Consider the following 22,128-nt stretch of genomic DNA (forward strand, 5'->3'; position numbering starts at 1 on the left):
TTATGACCATCAATTTGCTATTCCTAAATATGTGTTGTTCATACAGGTTATCCAACATTCAGCAGAAGTGACAATAAATAAGTTTGATCATTATGCAATAACAACTAATTCAGCTTGTCAATCTGCAATAAACAGGTCTTAACCATATATAACAGTGTTTAGATGATAATATATGATTTGTGAGTATAGTAAAACACAGAGCGCATTTTTTACATTACACGCACATCGTTTTATAACTACAAACAAGTGTAATTTTGCTGATAAATGATATGGTTGATTAATTTCGTGTAAAAATATGATTTGGCTCTTAAAACAATAAAATGCAATAATTGTTCAACGAGTGTAAAATAAGTGTGTTTTATTTTTTTTTTAATATTATCAAAAGAACCAAAACAAATAAATTGATATTCTTCATTTCAAGCAACAAGAATTTTTATTTATCAAATGCGTAACGCAAATTGTATTTTACGTAACATTTTCACAAAAATGGTACGACTTTTCTTCTTCACCAATCTTTTAAAGCATGCCTTCATTAACAGTTTTCCACAAAATGGAACAGTACAGACACTTTTCACTACGACACCATTTAAATGTTCGCGTGATTAATGATGCATTTTATTTGTGGCCGTTTATTTATTCGCGTAAAATTAAATATGTACGTTTCGCAAACGTTTAAAAGCTTCAGCTGTCTTATTAAAAATCTCCAAAGTTTTTGACTGCCGGGCCTTGTCACAAAGTTGTCTTGTGTCCTGAAATAAATAATTTGATGACAAAAATAGTAAATGCCCCAATTTGTGCCGAGTTTCTGTTCGGTTTTATTGTTTTGGATCAATTGTTAATTTCAACAATTAATCGTTGAATCACATAATAGTTTATTACATTTATGAAGTATTCTATTTTACAATTAATTCGATACACTATTTTCAATAGTGTAAGATCCATTGTTATTTGAAATATTGCTATTTTAAATAAAAGTATTTATAGTTGTTACAATAAGTTATTTTTATGTCATGGTTTATAACATGTTTAAACAAGAACCAGTCGGAGACGAGTGATGCTCCCCAAAGGTTTTTTTGTCACAATATTGCACTATATATTCAGATAAAAGGAGGGGCATAACTTTGGACAACATAATACGATGGATGGTTTAGCAACTTAAAAATTTCAAAGGGCCATAACTCTCTAAATAAATCATCTAACCAGAACCCAGAAATAACATGCGCATCTCCTCAAGGTAGTTAAGCTTCCCATAAAGCTTCATTGAATTCCAGTCAGTAGTTGGGGAGAAATAGCCCGGACAAGAATTGCACTATATGTAGTTTATAGAAAACTTCAAAGGGCCATAACTCTGTGAAAAATCATCCGACCATAACCGGCTGATAATATGCACATCTCCTCTTGGTAGTGAAGCTTCCCATAAAGTTTCATTGAATTCCCATAATAAGTGGCTGAGAAAAAGCTCGGACAAGAATTGCACTATATGTACAATGGAAAATTTCAAACGGCCATAACTCTGTGAAAAATCATCCGACGAGAACCGGCTGATAATATGCACATCTCCTCTTGGTAGTGAAGCTTCCCATAAAGTTTCATTGAATTCCGGTCATTAGTTGCTGAGAAATAGCCCGGACAAAATTATGCACGGACGGACGGACGGACACACGGAAACACGGACAGACGAAGCGGCGACTATATGCTCCCCCCAAAGTTTTTGTTGGGGGAGCATAAAAACCAAAAGAAAACAATATAATTAAGTATTTTTATGTCTGAGCAAACGAAAACACTAAAATTGTTACCGCATTTTAATAAGTAATGCCTTTTAAAAAACCTTTCAACCCAATAACAACGCTATTTGATAAAATCAAGAAATATTAATACCTTTAAAATATCCAAGACCTTTCTAACATGTTTTTCATCTCGAATAAGCGGACCCTGATGAAGAAAACAGAAAAAAAGATTTATCGAAGTCTTTCTTTTTTTGTTTCTCAAAATAACGAGAAAGTTAATCTTTGTAACAAATTAATCTTTATACATATTTTGTAATTAGTATAAATAAGCTTACAACAACAATATATTTACCAGTCATAGTACTTTTTTAAGTATGATATAGCAAGAACAAACCTGATTACATCTTGCCAATGCATTGCTGACTGCGATCACAGCATCATGTATGCCTCGAATTACTTCTTTAAGGTCTTCATCCCTTTTTGATGTCTGCGATAAAGCGATGTGATCTCCAAAAGCTGTTACCAAGTGCACATCTTTTCCATCTTTCAGCAACAGCTCATCAATTCGTGAATATAATTGACCTGGTATTAATCACGACATGAGAAGAATTATGTGAATACTATATTTCAATATGCCTTACAATATCAATTTACAATAATGTTTTATCAATAGAAAGACTCGCATTAAGCTATGTGAAGACTGACTACATACTCTTGGAACAATGGACTAGCGTTATATATTGTGCATTTTATATCATGAATCAACACTGTATAGCTGCTTGAACGATGGAATTATTGATTACCTGTTAGTTTTCCAGTGTTCTTTTTGTACAGCACTGTCATAACTGTCTCTGTATCACTTGAAACTCGATATTTAGAATCTACAACAGAAAGAACACATGATGCACAATAATAATACTCAAATTTGGTATATAGTAACCAGCAGTCTTATACGTTCAAATACTCCGGCTAAAACAAAATACTACGATTTACTTCTGACACTTTCTAAATATAAGAATTGAGGGAGGGTTTTCATTTTAGTATTTTTCTCTTGATGATTTACATGCAATAACGTACAATACGCAAAGGATATTTTGAGTTAAGTTAAGAAATGGGCGTATTTCTGTCTTAAAGCTTTGTTTTATTGTAAAAGCTTAAATTTATCGGAATACAGCATTTTGTCTCAACACGTTGTCCCTTAATTCAAACTCGTAATAGGACACTGAAACCAACATCCGCTTTTCTGGCAATACAACCATGCCGTCATACCTCTTTAAACACACTCCTCACATTTCTAATTATTGTGATTATTTATCGGGGATCTATTGCTAACTGCAACTGGTTATAACTGCTTTTGTAACGGTCATTTAAGGTTTAATATGTTATCACTTAACAATTATTTATAATAGTTTAATGTTTTCTTTTGAACATAAAAGCATTAAGGTATCTGAAGATATGTCTTTTGATTGGTGAATGGATGCTTATGTGTAAGTGATACACGTTTTTCCATTCGTCAGTATGAATCTCATACTCTTGTATAATCACACGACCATGTTTGTAACAAAATAAGTTTATTTAGTTCCCAATTAAAATACTACACACAAACGCAATCAACAGGGATTCTTATTTATTTTTTATATCATACACATGTGACATTGTCTCGGCAGCTATCTTAGAGAAAGAAAACGACCTTTAGTATCAATCACTACTAGCATTTTTTTTTAATAACATTAAATATAGTTGTGTCACTTTCTTTCCGAATACCCTTTCACCGCTTTGACAGCTTTTGCTTTTTTCAAAGGCAAACAAGAGTGTCAAACTGTCACAAGATACGCCCGTTCGAAGGTTTTGGACACCATGCTCAATGCTTGAAATGCACTGAGTGACCTCGAGACCTAGTTATTGACCCGGCATGACCCATGTTTGAACTTGACCTAGATATCATTTAGACGTAACATCTGACTAAATTCGGTGAAGATCAGACGAAAACTACTTCAATTAGAGAGCGGACATCATGCTATATCAGGGTTTTTTTTTCCCGATTTTATAGCCGAAATTCGGCTATGTTCCCAATCCCAACTAGAGCTTTGTCACTGAATGTGACTTATACCCCCATACCACTTTGACGCAGGATAAAAAGTTGTTTAAAAGTTTCGGATGAATACAATTTGAATTAGAGTCCGGACAAAGTGGTGCCGTTGAAAATGCACTAATTGACCCTATGACCTAGTTCTTGACCCGACATGACCCATATTCGAACTTGACCTAGATATCAACTAGATGCAACTACTGACCAAGTTTGGTAAAGATCGGATGAATACAATTTGAACTAGAAATGGCGCGGCAGAGGCCGACGCGTATCCCCACGCCGCATGTTTGACCCAAGGGCGCCCCAGGGTTGATCATGGGGCCATGCATAGTTGAGATTGACTGTATTGTCATAAGAGAAGTTCAGTATCAATTAGAAGTGAATGGGTGTAAAAATAAAGAAGTTATAGTAAAAGGCAATTTTGGGAGGGTGTGGCCTATGTGGGCGGGGTGCCCCAGGGTTGGTAATGGGGCCATGCATAGTTGAGATTGACCGTATTGTCATAAGAGAGGTTCAGTATCAATTTGAAGTGAATCAGTGTATTAATGAAGAAATTATAGTAAAAGGCAATTTTGGGCGGGTGTGGTCTATGTGGGCGTGGCGCCCCAGGGTTGGCAACGGGGCCATGCATAGTTTAGTTTGACCGTTTTGTCATAAGAGAGGTTCAGTATCAATTTGAAGTGAATCAGTGTAGAAATGAAGAAGTAAATGTAAAATAACCTAAAAAATTTTTATAGTAAATGGATTTTTTTGGTGGGTGTGGCCTATGTGGGCGGGCGCCCCAGGGTTGGGATTGGGGCCATGCATAGTTGAGATTGACCCTAATGTCATAACAAAAGTTCAGTATCAATTTGAAGTGAATCCGTGTAGAAATGAAAAAATTATAGTAAATGGAAATTTTTGGTGGGTGTGGCCTATGTGGGCGGGGCGCCCCAGGGTTGGGAATGGGGCCATGCATGGTTGAGATTGACCGTATTGTCATAGGTGAGGTCCAGTATCAATTTGAAGTGAATCGGTGTAGAAATAAAGAAGTAAATGTAAAATAACCTAAAAAAATAAGTGATAATTTCTGACGCGGCCCCACCCCAACCCCTATAACTTTTGACCCAGGGGTCAGATCAAAATTCCAAATAGTGCAGGGTCGCACATATGCTCATAGCTACCATGTGTGTAAATTTCAAGGTTCTAGTGCTTTTAGTGTAGGAGGAGATAGTGGCCAGGACGGACGGACAGACGGACGGACAGACGGACGGACAGACAGACGGACGGACGGACGGCGGAGATCACCACAATATCCCCACCTTTTTTTCAAAAAGCGTGGGGATAATAAGAGTCCGGACAAAGTGGCGCTGTTGAAAATGGACTAATTGACCCTATGACCTAGTTTTTTACCTGGCATGACCCATATTCGAACTTGGCCTAGATATCAACTAGATGCAACTACTGACCAAGTTTGGTGAAGATAAGATTTATACAATTTGAATTAGAGTCCGGACAAAGTAAAATGCACTAATTGACCCTTTGACCTAGTTTTTGACCCAGCATGACCCATATTCGGACTTGACCTAGATATCAACTAGATGCAACTACTGACCAAGTTTGGTGAAGATCGGATGAATACAATTTGAATTAGAGTCCGGACAAAGTGGCGCCGTTGAAAATGCACTAATTGACCCTATGACCTAGTTTTTGACCCGGCATGACCCATATTCGAACTTGGCCTATATATCAACTAGATGCAACTGCTGACCAAGTTTGGTGAAGATCGGATGAATACAATTTGAAATAGAGTCCGGACAAAGTGGCCCCTTTGAAAATGCACTTATTGACCCTATGACCTAGTTTTTGACCCGGCATGACCCATATTCGAACTTGGCCTAGATATCAACTAGATGCAACTGCTGACCAAGTTTGGTGAAGATCGGATGAATACAATTTGAATTAGAGTCCGGACAAAGTGATGCCTTCCGCCCGCCGCCCGCCCGCCCGCCGCCCGCCCGCCCGCCGCCAAGGGGTTTCACATAATACGTCCCGTATTTTATACGGGCGTATAAAAACCGAAGAAATGTATACATTATATTACACAAGAAGAAAGTGTTTTACACATCTACACTTCATGGTAATGCTATTTGTGATCTTTATATTGAAACGCTTTTCAAATATGCGATTTGTCTGCTAATTGATAACATTTCATGCGGGCAAATCGTCCGACCCACAGTATGACAGAACGACAGATTGACTCAATAAACCCCAATCGGAACTTAGTTTGAAAATTTAACCTATTTATTTATAGTCAGTCCACATGAGCAAATCTCTTTTTTGTCATATCAGTACTGTACCGTACCCGTTTTAAACTCAGGATGCATCGTACTTACTAGTATACTCTACAACGATATAATTAAAATTACTGCATAATATACTCGCATATGATGTTTACTAACATTACTGATGTGGTATTATCTTCAATAGATTAAACTAGCGGCTATTCACAGAATTTGTACATGCATTCGCATCATAACATATTAAATTTTGAATGCTTATTGATCAGTTTCATCTTAATATTTGCGAGCTATATACATCCATCCCTAGATATTTATTAACTTTTCACCCACGCCTCAACAATTTTTCTAACAACAAAGAAAGTATCACTACTTGCACATACAGATGACTTAAGTTCGAGAAAAACAAAAATTGTCTTTACGAACATGAAATCCACACCAAACAGTGGATTCACATATACATATTATATGTATATGTGTGATCTGACTAACCTGTTTTACATCGGTAGAGGTTTATTCTGTGTAAACTGTGTTCAGTACATTCGCTTGTCTTCAGAAACTCTTCATACTGGTCCTTGTTTATCAAGAAGTGCAATACATTAATCTCCTCCATAAACGCTGGAACGCTTAAGGTTGGCGACGTGCTTGATAATTTACCTCTACTTATCTCGTCCTCAGACATATCACAAGCTAAACACAGTTTTCCTGCAAGCACAAAGCCTTGATACGCAAATGATTTGTCTATTGTCATCTCAACTGTGACACTTTGTTCTGCTCGCCATCCACCAGAAAGAGAAACAACATACGAACTGACGTCGAAGTCTGGTTGTTCAGTCCCGCTTGAGCTAAGCGGTAGAACAGATAATCTTAACAACCATTCACGATTTAATGTCACATAAGTAGCATTTCTTATCGTTACAGAGACAGTAACAGCATTCCCAGTGCTGCTGTTCTTGCAGTTTACATTTGTTAAATGAAAACCCATGTTAAGTTCATTGTCATCGTTTTCATTCATGGAAAACATATGTGCTGAAACATTTAACTGATGTAAAACATTAGTTATTAACAAACGTTGACTGGTGATTCTCTTTGTTTTTAACGCTTCTTCGTCCATCTCTTTAATATAGTCTCCTATTGATTCACCTCTTAAACACCCCACGCCATTTTTGCTTTCGATTGTAATTTCTTGTATTTCACAATTTGACATCAAAAGATGCAAAACAGGTGGTGCGTCTGTAATCCGATAACAACAAATCAATAACAATAATGTTATCAAATTTATATGCATTTGGAACAACTAGAGCTGTAATTATCATGCATAAAATACTCTCAGCATACCGCTGTCAAAATACGTTAGTAAGAGGAATGGCTCTTGTGCAATACCTTTCCATGCGTTTAAATCTTTAAACATATGAAATCCATTTAAATTTGTTTCGAAAAGTAGTTTTACGATATGTCAGACAAAACAATAACTATAACACTCAAAAAGAGGTAATAACTCAACTATAGAAGCTAGACTGATTGATGGTTGTTGTTTACTGCACTACCATATGATGCCATTTATCTATCTTTTCAGATTAAAGTTGAGACATCTTTTAATTTTTTGAGAAACTTTCCGGACGAAATTATATACAAAGAAATGATTAATGGGAAATTACTCTTGAATACATATAATTATATATATATGGAAGCAATAATAATGGCTTTTATGCACTAATTGCACTTTTAGGTCTATCTAAGCATTAAGTTTAAAGTTGATATCATGTTTAACATTAGTCAACACAGTTTCTGTTTATATGGTATTTTACAACGTTTCTTTCGTCTGTGTTTACTTTCCTGATTGCATTCTCTTATGTTTCACATACAAAAAATAAATATAATATTTTTAATTTTCTTTTATTGTAACACAGCAAGCTTCCTGTTTCTGGTGTATTTCATAACGGAAAGAATTTCAGACAGTGTCACAATGTTATTTATCTGACATAAACGTTAAATCACAGTTAACCATACTATTTATACAGGAATGGTTTAAGACAATAAGCAGGTAAGATTAACTCACCTCATACATACATACCGCAGTTTTAATTGTTAAATGTCTTTTTCATAAAATCAAAACAAAAAACTTTCATACAAAAATTAAGAATATTAATGTAAAAATTGCATCATATATACTACATGTAACATAAACTAACCTGAAACAGTAAAAAATCCCTCTTTTACTTCCCTGATGATGTGTATAACATTTCTGTACTCCAAGACTTTAGTAATGTTAAGCGCAGGAACAATGGCCTTTTCTTCTCCATTCATGATGTTAAACGAATATTCCAGAAGATTGCGTCCAGTTGAAACATACACCTTGTCCGCCACACTACAAACAGCTTTGATCGGCCCATCAACCATAGACTTTGACATCACGGGCAGAGTGCTGGTATCATCTGGTGTGAACAGAAGGGCGCTTCCAGATCGATCAAGGACCAATAAACAAGGTGAGTGGTCCGAAGACTGCTGTCCATGTTCAGAAGTTGTTGTTAAATTACTATATTCAATAGGAAGCAAAAAGGGAACACCAAATGACATCTCACAAAACCCCACACAAGTGGAATTGGCTGTACGGGTATTGCTCAATATTGAATCTCCTACTTCAGCTCTTTCAAATTGATCAAGTGCGACGTAAGAGACATGTCCACTTGGTAAACATATTAGGAGAACTGGGCACCGTAAAAAGCGCTATTTCACTTCCAAATAATTGCTGGAATAGCGTGTTATTAATGCATAACACACTTGAGGAGACACTGTTTGGTAGTTTCCTTGAATGTTCTGTTGTCACAATATACATTTGAATCGCCTGTTCGTCAATTCCAAATGATGAGTCGGTCTCCAAAGATGAATAACGTATTTTTCCAAAGACAATTGTTTTAAAGTTATTTTTTTTGACTAAACCATTTATCTCCTGATACAAAAACATTGTGACAATACCCTCTGTTTCTACCGCAATTATAATACTTCCTTCAAATACACAGACACAGTGACATTGCTGGTTTTGTTGTAGTATCATGTCAGAATCCTTTAAAATGTAGACTGTATCAGAAGCCAATTGCAGTGATATTTCTTCCTCTTCTCCATCAATTAAATCAGCGAAAATAGAGCGAGTAGATTGGTCAATGGTGTTGTTGATTCTAAACAAGGATATAAAACAAAACGTTCACATTAACACAAATCTGTTCAAAGGCGTCTTGTAAAGTCTGAATCCAGGTCCCAATATATCATTATATCCATATAAATACATGTTTCAGGAATTTGAAAATGTATACAGAGGTTCAGGAGAAATAATGCAGACTCAATCACAGACGCAAACATACATTTGTAGATACATCATTTATGTCAGTGAATCCTGACAAAAACAAATGCACAGCCTTGCGGGTGCAGACCGCTCATCTATTTTCTTTTTAAAGGTGAAGGGACTCTCATTTTCAATCACAAAGGAGGGAGGGGTGGAGTGAAGAGGGGTGTATAGTGTGGGGTTGTGGACATTTATTACATTATTTCCAAAAAAGCGAAAAAAAAAAATATCGGGGTGGGTGGGGGTGGAGGTGGGGGTGGGGGGGATGGGGGGGGAGATTTTTTGGGTGCGATGGTTGGACGGTATTTCAAACATAACCGTTTGGGGGGGGGGGTATAGTGTGAGGGTGTGGTGGTAATTTGTGAGATGATCTTAACAAAAAAAAAAAAAAAAAAAAAATTGGGGGGGGGGGGGTTGGGGTGGGGGTATAGTGTGAGGGTGTGGTGGTCATTTGTGAGATGATCTTAAAAAAAGTCTATTGTGGTATGTCAGGTAAGAGTAGTTTTGTCAAAGTATCAATCACATCTAATCATAAATAATGAAGTTATGGCAATTTTAGCAAAATTTAATAATTTGACCTTGAGAGTCAAGGTCATTCAAAGGTCAAGGTAAAATTCAACTTGCCAGGTACAGTAACCTCATGATAGCATAAAAGTATTTGAAGTTTGAAAGCAATAGCCTTGATACTTAAGAAGTAAAGTGGATCGAAACACAAAATTTAACCATATATTCAAAGTTACTAAGTCAAAAAAGGGCCATAATTCCGTAACAATGACAACCAGAGTTATGCAACTTGTCCTTTTGCTGTACCCTTATGATAGTTTGTGAGTGTTCCAAGTATGAAAGCAATATCTATGATACTTTAAGGGTAAAGTGGACCAAAACACAAATCTTAACCAAATTTTCAATTTTCTAAGTATAAAGGGCCCATAATTCCGTCCAAATGCCAGTCAGAGTTACATAACTTTGCCTGAACGGTCTCCTTATGATAGTTAATAAGTGTTGCAAGTATGAAAGCAATAGCTTTGATACTGTAGGAATAAAGTGGACCTAAACACAAAACTTAACCAAATTTTCAATTTTCTAAGTATAAAAAGGGCACATAATTCTGTCAAAATGCCAGTCAGAGTTACATTACTTTGCCTGCACAGTCCCCTTATGATAGTTAGTAAATGTTGCAAGTATGAAAGCAATAGCTTTGATACTTAAGGAATAAAATGGACCTAAACACAAAACTTAACCAAAATTTTCAATTTTCTAAGAGTAAAAAGGGCACATAATTCTGTCAAAATGCACGCCAGAGTTATCTAACTTTGCCTGCCCAGTCCCCTCATGATAGTAAGTAAGTGTACCAAGTTTGATCGCAATAGAATTGATACTTTCTGAGAAAAGTGGACCTAAACGCAAAACTTAACCAAAATTTTCAATTTTCTAAGTATAAAAAGGGCACATAATTCTGAAAAATGCACACCAGAGTTATCTTACTTTGCCTGCCCAGTCCCCTCATGATAGTTAGTGAGTGTACCAAGTTTGAATGCAATAGCATTTATACTTTCTGAGAAAAGTGGACCTAAACGCAAAACTTAACCGGACGCTGACGCCAACGCCAACGCTGACGCCAAGGTGATGACAATAGCTCATAATTTAAAAAAAAAAAAATAGATGAGCTAAAAATGAATATAATGCATGAGCAACTTAAAAATATGTTTAATTATGCATCCATACACCGCGTCAAAAATATAACAATATGCGTCTATTCAAAACATGATAGGTTAGATTTGTTTACAAAATCAGTTTCCATTGAAATCATTGAAAAATGTACACATTTAGAAACGAAACTTACGTCATAGTTGGCAATATAATTTCGCTATCACACTTGTACAGCTTTCCACATTGTGTAAGGCAATAGAGGTTCCATGAATGATCTTGTGCGACGTAACTGTAGCTTATTATGGCAGTCTCTGAGTACAATGTCAACTGTAAACATAAAGGATTTGTTACCCAAATGGAACGAATAATGTTTAATCTTTCATATTATAAAATAATACATAAAACGGTATAGAATATGCTTAGCAACATAATAATCTTAAATAACATGAAATAAATAATTACTGTAAATAAAAATGATCGGGAGCTGTTTAATAAAAACATATGTGTATAATGCATACAGTACTCTTACTAATATAACAAGACTATTGCCAAGCAATATAGTCCCCTACCGGCTCCACCATTGTCAGAAATTCCACCATAGTCGGATTTTGTTTGTTTGTTTTGTTGCCATAGCAACCAGAATTTTTGACGTAGGAACAAAATGAAATGACGTGCGTAATGTCCATATTGCCATCTATCCATGTTTAAAGTTTTATAAAAAAATATTAAGAACTTTTAAAGTAATCGCAGGATCCAGAAAACCACCATTTTTTAGCAGTATTTTTAGTCTATTTGTTGCCATAGCAACCAGACTTTATGACGTAGTAACACAATGAAATGACGTGCATAATGTCCATATTGCCATCTATCCATGTTTCAAATTTCATGAAAAAATATTAACAACTTTCAAAGTTATCGCAGTACCCAGAAAAGTGTGACTGACTGATAGACTGACAGAGCGAAAACCATAAGTCCCCACCGGTGAAACCGGTAGGGGATAATAACTAATTTTATAGCAGTTAAAAGGCACAAAAAATATCAGCAAGATGACATAACACTCTCAATGTGGGAGACGGAAAACTACAACGGGCGAGGCATGGTATGGTATTACGCAAGGGGGGGTTAGAAGGTTAGAGTTAGGGTTTGGGTTAGGGGTCGGGTTAGGGTTTGGGTTAGCCTAAACCCAACCCTAAACCTAACCCGACCCCTAACCCTTACCCTAACCCTTTTTTGCGGTTATCACCCCTGACCATGCCTCGCCCGTTGTAGTTTTCCGCCTCCCTCTCAATGTATCACGATTTAAACAGAAAACAGTTTTGTCTTGTAACTTGAACAACTTGTTTACTGTTTTAATTTCGACAACAGTTCAATTGTCACAAAGAAAGCCCATCAATTAAGTCATTTTGAGATAGTGTTGGTAGATTTTCTACTAGTTATTTGAAACTTCACCCATTATGATTGAAGATTTTCTCCAAGCCATGTGTTGACCATTGATATTTAAGTGTGATATTGACCTTTCCTGGTACCGAACCACGCGCTTCTTCGCGCAATTTAGATAATCTCTTAAAAGCGCTTTGACATATAATCGATGGCTGAACAAGTTGTATTCCGGAAAAAAACTTTTTTTCTTCAAAATCTAATGATTCTATCTGCTGCCTATTTATAAAAAGTCATTGTTTCTAGAGGAAGATATGCTTTTGACAATTAGTGTTCAGGGTTGGTCAAAATGATAAACAAGAGGGCCATGATGGCCCTGAATCGCTTACCTGACTCATTAAAATCAGATGAAAACTGTGACCTCTATTGCCTACACAAGGTTTTTCTATGATTTGACCTTGTGACCTAGTTTCTGGCTCCAGATGATCCAAATACAATTTTCTTGTTCCATATATTTTCTAATGAAATGCTACATTGTTTACATTTATAAATAGCAAACTAAATGTCAAAGTCGTTCTTTGTGCAAATTTTTGTATCTCAAAACGGATTGACCTACTTGCTACTGCAAGTTAGGAAATCCTAACAATCAGAGCCATGTTTTTTAAATGCTGTCAGCCAATAAAAATTCCGCTTTTTAACAGCGTTAGGCACGGCGTTTTCCAATAAATGTGTATTGCGTACACACTGCAAAGTATCTTATATTATAAATGGTACAGCCCAGTATAATCGGGCTGACCATATGGCCGTTTTCGGCTTTTTAACGCAGAGTTTTTATGTTGAGCAGTGTGCTTGGGCAATGTTTTTTTATAATCCACCAGACGTAAGTTGTTAATCACAAAATATAGATTTCAGAAAACGAAAGTAATGTTTTACAATTTCAGCATAAAATGTCAAGGTCGATCTATAAATATTAACATGCGTGGTTCAATGCTGGACACTTGCAGACAGAGAATATAGCCGTAATGCTCCAACATAAGACCCTGTCTGTTTGGAACCTCATGAGAATTGGGCTATGAAGAAAAGACGACCCCCAGAGTGTCGTTAAGACAATATTTAAAAGGGATATTAGTAATAACCCTTATAAAACAACAGCTTGTCATAGTAGTGCCAAATCCCCGCCGAAATGTGTTTGCTTGTATGACAACATTTGTTTTAGAGAGTAGAATAATATTTGTAAAAACAAATAAAGGGAGAGAATGCATTATGCTCTGGACAAAAATTAACTTTGAAATTAAATAAAGTGATATAATTCAAACACTAAGGTAGATAGAGTTATGGTTCTTAGTCACTGCACTTCTCCTACTTGCCATCTGTTTAAGTTTGAAGTTTCAAGTAAATCCCTTCAGTAGATTAAGAGTTATGCTCTGGACAAAAATTTAATTTAAAATTATATAAAAGGGGAGATAATTCAAAAAGTAAGGTAGATAGAGTTATGGTTCTTGGTCACTGCACTTCTCCTAGTTGCCATATGTTTATATTTCAAGTTTCAAGTAAATCCCTTTAGTAGATTTAGAGTTATGCTCCAGACAAAATTTACTTTAAAGTTATATAAAAGGGGAGATAATTAAACAAGGGCTGTTTGTAAAACATGCATGCCCCCCATATGGGCTGTCCGTTGTAGTGGCAGCCATTGTGTGAATACGTTTTTTGTCACTGTGACTTTGACCTTTGACCTAGTGACCTGAAAATCAATAGGGGTCATCTGTGAGTCCCGATCAATGTACCTATGAAGTGTCATGATACTAGGCAAAAGCGTTCTTAAGTTATCATCCGAAAATCATTTTGCTATTTCGGGTCACCGTGACCTTCAACTTTGACCTTGTGACCTCAAAATCAATAGGGGTCATCTGCGAGTCATGATAAATCTACCTGTGAAGTTTCATGATCCTAGGCATATGCGTTCTTGAGTTTTCAACCATTTTACTATTTCGGGTCACCGTGACCTTGACCTTTGACCTAGTGACCTCAAAATCAATAGGGGTCATCTGCGAGTCATGATCAATCTACCCATGAAGTTTCATGATCCTAGGCGTATGCATTCTTGAGTTATCATCCGGAAACCATTTTACTATTTCGGGTCACCGTGACCTTTGACCTACTGACTTCAAAATCAAAAGGGGTCATCTGCGAGTCATGATCAATCTACCCATGAAGTTTCATGATCCTAGGCGTATGCGTTCCTGAGTTATCATTCAAAAACCATTTTACTATTTCGGGTCACCATGACCTTGACCTTTGACCTAGTGACCTCAAAATCAATAGGGGTCATCTGCGAGTCATGATCAATGTACCTATGAAGTTTCATGATCCAAGGTCCAAGCGTTCTTGAGTTATCGTCTGACAACCACCTGGTGGACGGACCGACAGACCGACCGACATGAGCAAAGCAATATACCCCCTCTTCTTCGAAGGGGGGCATACAAACTATAGTAGATAGAGTTATGGTTCTTAGTCACTGCACTTTTCTTACTTGCCATCTGTTTATATTTCAAGTTTCAAGTAAATCCCTTCAGTAAATTTAGAGTTATGCTCCGGACAAAAATTTACTTTAAAATTATATAAAAGGGGAGATAATTCAAAACCTAAGGTAGATAGAGTTATGGTTCTTGGTCACTGCACTTCTTCTAGTTGCCATATGTTTATATTTCAAGTTTCAAGTAAATCCCTTCAGTAGATTTAGAGTTATGCTCCGGAAAGAAAAATACTTTAAAATTATATTAAAGGGGAGATAATTCAAAAACTTAGGTAGATAGAGTTGTGGTTTTTAGTCACTGCACTTCTCCTAGTTGCCATCTGTTTATATTTCAAGTTTCAAGTAAATCCCTTTAGTATATTTAGAGTTATGCTCTGGACAAAAAATTACTTTAAAGTTATATAAAAGGGGAGATAATTAAAATACAAAGGTAGATAGAGTTATGGTACTTGGTCACTGCACTTCTCCTAGTTGCCATCTGTTGATATTTCAAGTTTCAAGTAAATTCATTTAGTATATTAAGAGTGATGCTCCGGACAAAAATTTACATTACAGTTATATGAAAGGGGAGATAATTTAAAACTAAGGTAGATAGAGTTATGGTTCTTGGTCACTGCACTTCTCCTAGTTGCCATCTGTTTATATTCCAAGTTTAAAGTAAATCCATTGAACAGATTTGAAGTTATGCTCCGGACAAAGTTTCAGCCGGACGGACAGACGGACAGACAGACGGACAGGACAAATTACTATATCCCCTCCGAATTTTTTTGCGGCGGAGATAATAAGGGTAATAACTTACGTGTCGCCAAACAGTCACCTTCATAGGGCCACACAAAAATTATAAGTTGAACTTTACAGTTAAAAATGAGACAGAACAGATAAATATATACATAAAACTAGATTATTTACATTATGTACAGTACTAAATGCATTTATTTATATAAAATACAAGTTGCCACCTTGGAGGGTTAAAAGAAGGAGAGATTTGGAAGTGCAGGCTGGTGTGAGTGGGGGATTAACCAGCAGGGGCATTACCACTAGGTTGGTCTAAGGGAGGTAATTGTGGAGGTGAAGTCTACGAAGGTTGTTTCCCCTGGACCAGAGGGAGTGCACAGTAAATGAAAAATAGTATGAAGACAATTGAAGGTAAATTAAAACAGTGTGATATAAAATTGGTAAAAAGACCAAATAATACCTCAATGCAGGGAAAACCCCACAAAAAGCTCTTATCCAACCAATATTATTTAAATATAGGGGATAACAAGAGAGAAAATAGTACAAAAGTACCTTATCTGCTATAAAAATTAGCAATTAAACACAAAAATAAAGAAAATTTGCTATAAAAATAGCAATTTTAACAAGAATTAAGGAAATACAAGGAACAAAATTTGCTATGATGGAAAAATAGCAATACTTAGAAAATTTACCATAATACCAAATAATTGTTATTACCCTGGATAGGGCTAAATAAGGGTTTTGCAAGGTATAAGGCCCTGCACTGTGCACTCCAGTCCGACATGGCTCTTCGAGTTTGAAGGGGAAAGGGTGGGGTGTCAATGGGGAAGGGAGGGGGTGCAATGCATCCAACATACCTGGGTTACTGGACAGCCTCGACCTTTCTTTTAAATAAAAACTGCCATAAAATATGAATATATTAAGAAACTGAAGAATGTAAATGGTGGACTCATAATATTTTTTTTTTTGAATAAGGAATACCCTGTCAATACCATTGGCCTGATTTAGAGAGGGCAAGGTTGAACAATAATCCTGTTAAAAACTAAAACAAAGTTGTTTCGAAATGACACGAATCCAACACAATTACAATGACTACATCAGAATTGTGTAAAAATTCCACGGTTTAAAACAGAACAGTCACATGACTTCAAAAATGTCACTGTAGGGTATATATATCACAACATAAAGTGACTTGTTAACAAACCCATTTTAATTATAAACAAGAGCACCGCCTTGCGGGTGCAGACCGCTCATCTATTTTCTTTTTAAAGGTGAAGGGACTCTCATTTTCAATCACAAAGGAGGGAGGGGTGGAGTGAAGAGGGGTGTATAGTGTGGGGGTGTGGAATTTATTATATTATCTTCCAAAAATGCGGAAAAAAAACGAAAAAAAAAAAAATCGGGGGTGGGGGTGGGTGGGGGGGAGTGGGCGGGGATTCTTGGGTGCGATGGTTGGACGGTATTTGAAACATAAAATAATAAAAATAAATATTTGTGTTTTTTAACCGTTTCAAAATAATAAAAAAAAATGGGGGGGGGGTGGGGGTGGGGGGGGTATAGTGTGAGGGTGTGGTGGTAATTTGTGAGACCTAAAGAATAAAGTTGACCTAAGCACAAAACTTAACCAAATTTTCAATTTGTAAAATTATAAGTATAAAAAGGGCACATAATTCTGTCAAAATGCCAGTCAGAGTTACATTACTTTGCCTGCACAGTCCCCTTATGATAGTTAGTAAGTGTTGCAAGTATGAAAGCAATAGCTTTGATACTTAAGGAATAAAATGGACCTAAACACAAAACTTAACCAAAATTTTCAATTTTCTAAGTATAAAAAGGGCACATAATTCTGTCAAAATGCACGCCAGAGTTATCTAACTTTGCCTGCCCAGTCCCCTCATGATAGTTAGTAAGTGTACCAAGTTTGAATGCAATAGCATTGATACTTTCTGAGAAAAGTGGACCTAAACGCAAAACTTAACCAAAATTTTCAATTTTCTAAGTATAAAAAGGGCACATTATTCTGTCAAAATGCATGCCAGAGTTATCTAACTTTGCCTGCCCAGTCCCCTTATGATAGTAAGTAAGTGTACCAAGTTTGAATGCAATAGCATTGATACTTTCTGAGAAAAGTGGACCTAAACGCAAAACTTAACCGGACACCGACGCCAACGCCAACGCCGACGCCAAGGTGATGACAATAGCTCATAATTTTTTTTCAAAAAATAGATGAGCTAAAAAAATCAAAAGGATATGAACTTTTTGGAATTTTAGAGGATCTAACCAGTTTTCACAATACCTTGTTCTTTTAAACAAATACAAGTTTTTTTTTACAGTCTATCACTCTCATTATAACAATGAAATTTGTTAATAGTAACCAAATTGAGATACTTTTTGTATCATTTGTTAAAAATATGTAAGTGAATAAAGCATTACATGTTTATGACAACCTTTTTATGAAAAACATTTTTCTTCACAATCACAAAAGAACTACAATGTTAAAAGTCTGAAACCGGTTCACATTATGTGATTCTACCAACCAAACCAAAACTTTCATTCTCATTCTATATTAACATTTATTTATAACATTTTATCAATATTTGCCAAATGAGAGTAAATTAAAAACAAAACAGTTGATATATCTGCCAGGTATGCAATTTTGTAACAAAACTAATTTTTTCACATTGAGTTTTCAGGCTTTTTCCGCCCTACGCCACAGGTCCGAAATTCGGCCCCATTCCCAATGCAAATCTGGTTGTTTTTTTCCCAGTTGAAAAAAAAAATTCCCAATTCAAAAAAAAAAAAATTTTTTTTTTTTTTTTTTTTACCTTAAAATATATAGGTTAACCTGATCCGGTGTATAAATAGAAAGTGTTGCATAATTAAATTATCTGTTGCCTTGAATTTGTTTTAAAAACTGTAAAATATGTAAATAATTATTTAAGACTTTCCTTATTTTCCTCAAAATCCGGCGCTTCACACGATTTTTTTCACCTCAAAAAAGGCCAGGCCTTTTCCCCAAATTCAGATTAAAAAACCTGCACTTATCTCACATGTTCATAATTCTTTGTAAAATTTTAATAATAAGTTATCAAAATAGTCGTTATTTACCAGTTAACAGCTTCTTTGAAATATAAGAAACACTATTTACATGCGATAATTTTTCCCAATTGAGCCAATTTTGCAAATAATTTTTTTCCCAAAATGGGGGTTTTCACGACGCGAAATTCCCAAAATTACAGTGTGGCGTATTCCCAAAATGGAGCGGAAAAAGCCTGTTTTTACCAGACATGTGGCCTGCCAGTTTTATCAGAGGTCCAACATCTTTTGAATGGATTATTTTCACAAGTCAGTGTGTTTTTTTCAATCAAATTTTGGGCCAGTATATGGCCAAATTCCCAATGGAAAAAAGTACATGTTTTCCCAAAAGGTACCTAAATATTCACAAATGAAAGTTAAAAAAAATAAATATTTTTTTAGATCTTAACATTTAGTTCATCTCCCATCCAGCTCTAAAAGTTGAAAATGCATTGATTCATGAATGAATAGTCACCATTTGATATTGGTAAAATAAAAGAAAGTTTGCAGTGCACACATACTTTTCAAACATAATTTGAATAATATTAATAATGAAGCATGTATAATGAATTACTTCAAAGGCATATTTTTCGAACACAACTTTGTTTTTGATAATATAATTATTTAAGACTTATCATAACATTACCGGTATATGTTTGTGAAAAATATTATATGTAATGAAATTTACAAAATATCAAAATTTAAGTCTAATAAATGAAATGAATGGTGATTTGCTCTAGCAACTGAGACAATATTCTATTAATATTCTATTTAGAGGTTAGTTGCAATAATGCAACTCTCAGCATTACAACCTAAATGGTTGCTGAGCAAATTATATATGCGCCATCTTTTTTCCAAAGGTGCAAAATTTGATCAGAGGCAAGGATATTGAAACTTCAAAAACATACATGTATCAACGTTAACCTTAAATTCTCAACCACAAATCGATGCAAATGGTACCACTAAAGCACAAATAATTGCTTTTTATTTACTTTGTTTTTCTTTCGTACTCTGTTTCCACCATTATAAAAAAACTGTTAAACTGTCGCTAAAGGTTAGGGTCGCAGTACACCAATCTTTTTTGTGATTTGTGATGTAGTCTAGGTCAATAGCCATGCCAAACATTTTACATTGTTCAAAATTTCACCATAAAAATGTTGACAAGATTAGTGGGTTGAAACATCATCGTGTGTTTTTAGGGTGCATGCGCACAAAGATATATCAATAAATAAAGATTCGCATCAACACGAGTTTACTGTCGATTCTCGTTGCAACCGAGATTTCAGTCAAGTGAGATAGTGACGCGCATCATCTTATCGTTATAATCTTATCTACATATTTACAGGCATGTGGTTTCACAGGAATACCAATAAACGCTCTTAATCCACAATGGGGACAAGGTCTCCTTTGAAAAATGAAGAGAACACGTTTGCGCCTCTATCACAGATGTGTATTTAAATAGTGTTTTGTATTGCTAATATTATTTATCTGTAATAAGTGAAGAGGACATCAATATATTTGTTTTGTGTTTCACAGATTTATCTTATTCATACATTATTTGGAACATTTTTTGGATCATTGAATAAAGGAATTCATTAGTCTAAGAAAAATAGAGATCATGACCAGAACAGTTAAACATAAATTCATCAATTTTATTTTAGCCTGTAGTTTTAATATTAATTTTTAAATGAAACTTGAATAAAAAACATAAGTAAAATTCCAGTTTACAACAATTTTTTTTTGCCCAAAAATAAGCGCCGTGAAGTCTTCATGTTGGGAATTTGGTGTATTTATGTTTTTTCTCCAAAATACTTTAAAATTGATAACCAGGTGTTGTCAAGTTGTCAATATTATATTAACTTAGGTTGAAGCTATTGAGCTGCATAAGCAAACTAACTTAATGTTGCATTTTACTTATAAAAAAAAAATAAAAAATTAAACCTTCATTTAGGATTTTTTTTGGACTGCAATTGGGAAATTTGAAGTTTTTCCTAATTTGGAAAGTGCCGCTTTCTGGTACTTTATAAAGTAGGGAAAAAACTCTTTGATTTGAAGAAAAGACAGATATAAACTTTCTAATAAAAAGTGTGCCAATGCCTAAAATCTTTCAAAGTTCCTCTACTGAGTATTTTCTTAACTACTTTAATAAGTTAAAATTGCTAGTTTTATTTTAGTTTTTATTAAAACCCTTAATTGACATTTAAACATAAAAAGCCCATATACCCTTTTGCCTCAAACTTTTCATTTTTAAATGCCTTTTAGTACTTCGATGTTACAATAAATATAAAAACTATTTTTTAATTTTCACAAGTCATGTTTTCATTTCTTTTGTGCGAAGTAATGATATGTTACTTATTGGAATTAAGCGGATGGACACTCTGCTGTAGCGCATGATAACTCCATATAACAGAGCGAAAACAGTAAGTGCTCGATTGATGCGATTTAGATCTAGTATTTGTCGAGCTGATTCCCGATACTTTCTATTGGTCCAAATGGATGTTCCTAATCTTTGTTTATTGAAAGTACTTAAATGCAAAGGATAATATCTGTAGGTTGCCATTCATATTAATTTAATGTTTTTGTAGTTTATTAATTGCTTTCTACAATTTGTCACAGGGATGCACACTAATCAGCTGCTGAGAACTGCAGTTGTGCTAACAAGGGATGAATATGGATGCCGATAGCAGTCACAGCATAAATTGTCAAAGGCTCTGGGAGTCTGTCTTTATTGAGTTATTTAGAGGCTTAATTTGGATGCAAACAAAATCCCTCCATTAACAAGGTTTAACATCAGGAGCTGATAGTTATTCATGTTCGATAGAACAGTAGGATATTCTGTCAAGTGGTGAAGTCTTAACTGAAGTAGTGAAGACGTGAAGTGCTGTTTTATTGAAAGGTCAAAGTAAGCACTTTATGTTGGCTATCCCAAAAGTCCGGATTATGCTTTTTCGCCTATATTTTTGATTAGCAATAATTAACAAACCTTTCTCCCTTTGTCACATACTATGATCTTATTAGAGGGAAGATCAGCAATCACAAACATTTTCCGGTATTTTCTCAGCGATAGTGTGTTCTCTCAACTAAAAATAAACATTTGAAAATAAGGGAGGTAATTGAGATTTTCATGTTTAAGGTTACACAGCACTAAATGAGAAACCAATGTAATTTGGTATCTAGAATTGTGGGGGTTGTGCCTCTTGTTTGCTCACCTGATTGCTTTTGTGACCGGTCTTTGTCCGTCGTCTGTCCGTCCGTTAACATTTGTTCGTAAATACTCTAGAGACCACATTTATCTCCGATCTTCATGAAACTTGGTCAGAAGC

At 35.3% G+C, this 22,128-nt stretch overlaps 2 protein-coding genes across 6 annotated transcripts in view; one reads left to right on the top strand and one right to left on the bottom strand.

The window, feature by feature from the left end:
* Positions 1-338: 338 nt before the first annotated feature.
* Positions 339-21,909, bottom strand: LOC127851755 (uncharacterized). Of its 2 annotated transcripts, XM_052385628.1 has the most exons (9): positions 21,789-21,886; positions 16,588-16,614; positions 11,279-11,412; positions 8,288-9,271; positions 6,588-7,328; positions 2,531-2,608; positions 2,122-2,309; positions 1,879-1,932; positions 339-749 (listed from the first exon to the last, which is right to left on the bottom strand). In XM_052385628.1, the coding sequence occupies exons 4-9, from the start codon at positions 8,670-8,672 to the stop codon at positions 648-650; spliced, it is 1,548 nt and encodes a 515-aa protein (XP_052241588.1). In that variant the 5' UTR covers positions 8,673-9,271; positions 11,279-11,412; positions 16,588-16,614; positions 21,789-21,886; the 3' UTR covers positions 339-647. The 2 variants fall into 2 exon arrangements, with proteins under 2 accessions (XP_052241588.1, XP_052241589.1); XM_052385629.1 differs by lacking the exon at positions 16,588-16,614 and having other exon boundaries at positions 21,789-21,909.
* LOC127851750 (uncharacterized) overlaps positions 8,443-22,128 on the top strand; it is a 39,385-nt gene continuing 25,699 nt past the window's right edge. For all 4 annotated transcript variants that reach the window (XM_052385617.1, XM_052385621.1, XM_052385622.1 and 1 more), the window contains exon 1: positions 8,443-8,581. The gene's annotated coding sequence lies outside the window, so the exon portion shown is untranslated. The remainder of the gene's footprint in view (positions 8,582-22,128) is intronic.

This window comes from Dreissena polymorpha, chromosome 11 (genome assembly GCF_020536995.1).
Source record: "Dreissena polymorpha isolate Duluth1 chromosome 11, UMN_Dpol_1.0, whole genome shotgun sequence".
NCBI classification, from domain to species: domain Eukaryota; kingdom Metazoa; phylum Mollusca; class Bivalvia; order Myida; family Dreissenidae; genus Dreissena; species Dreissena polymorpha.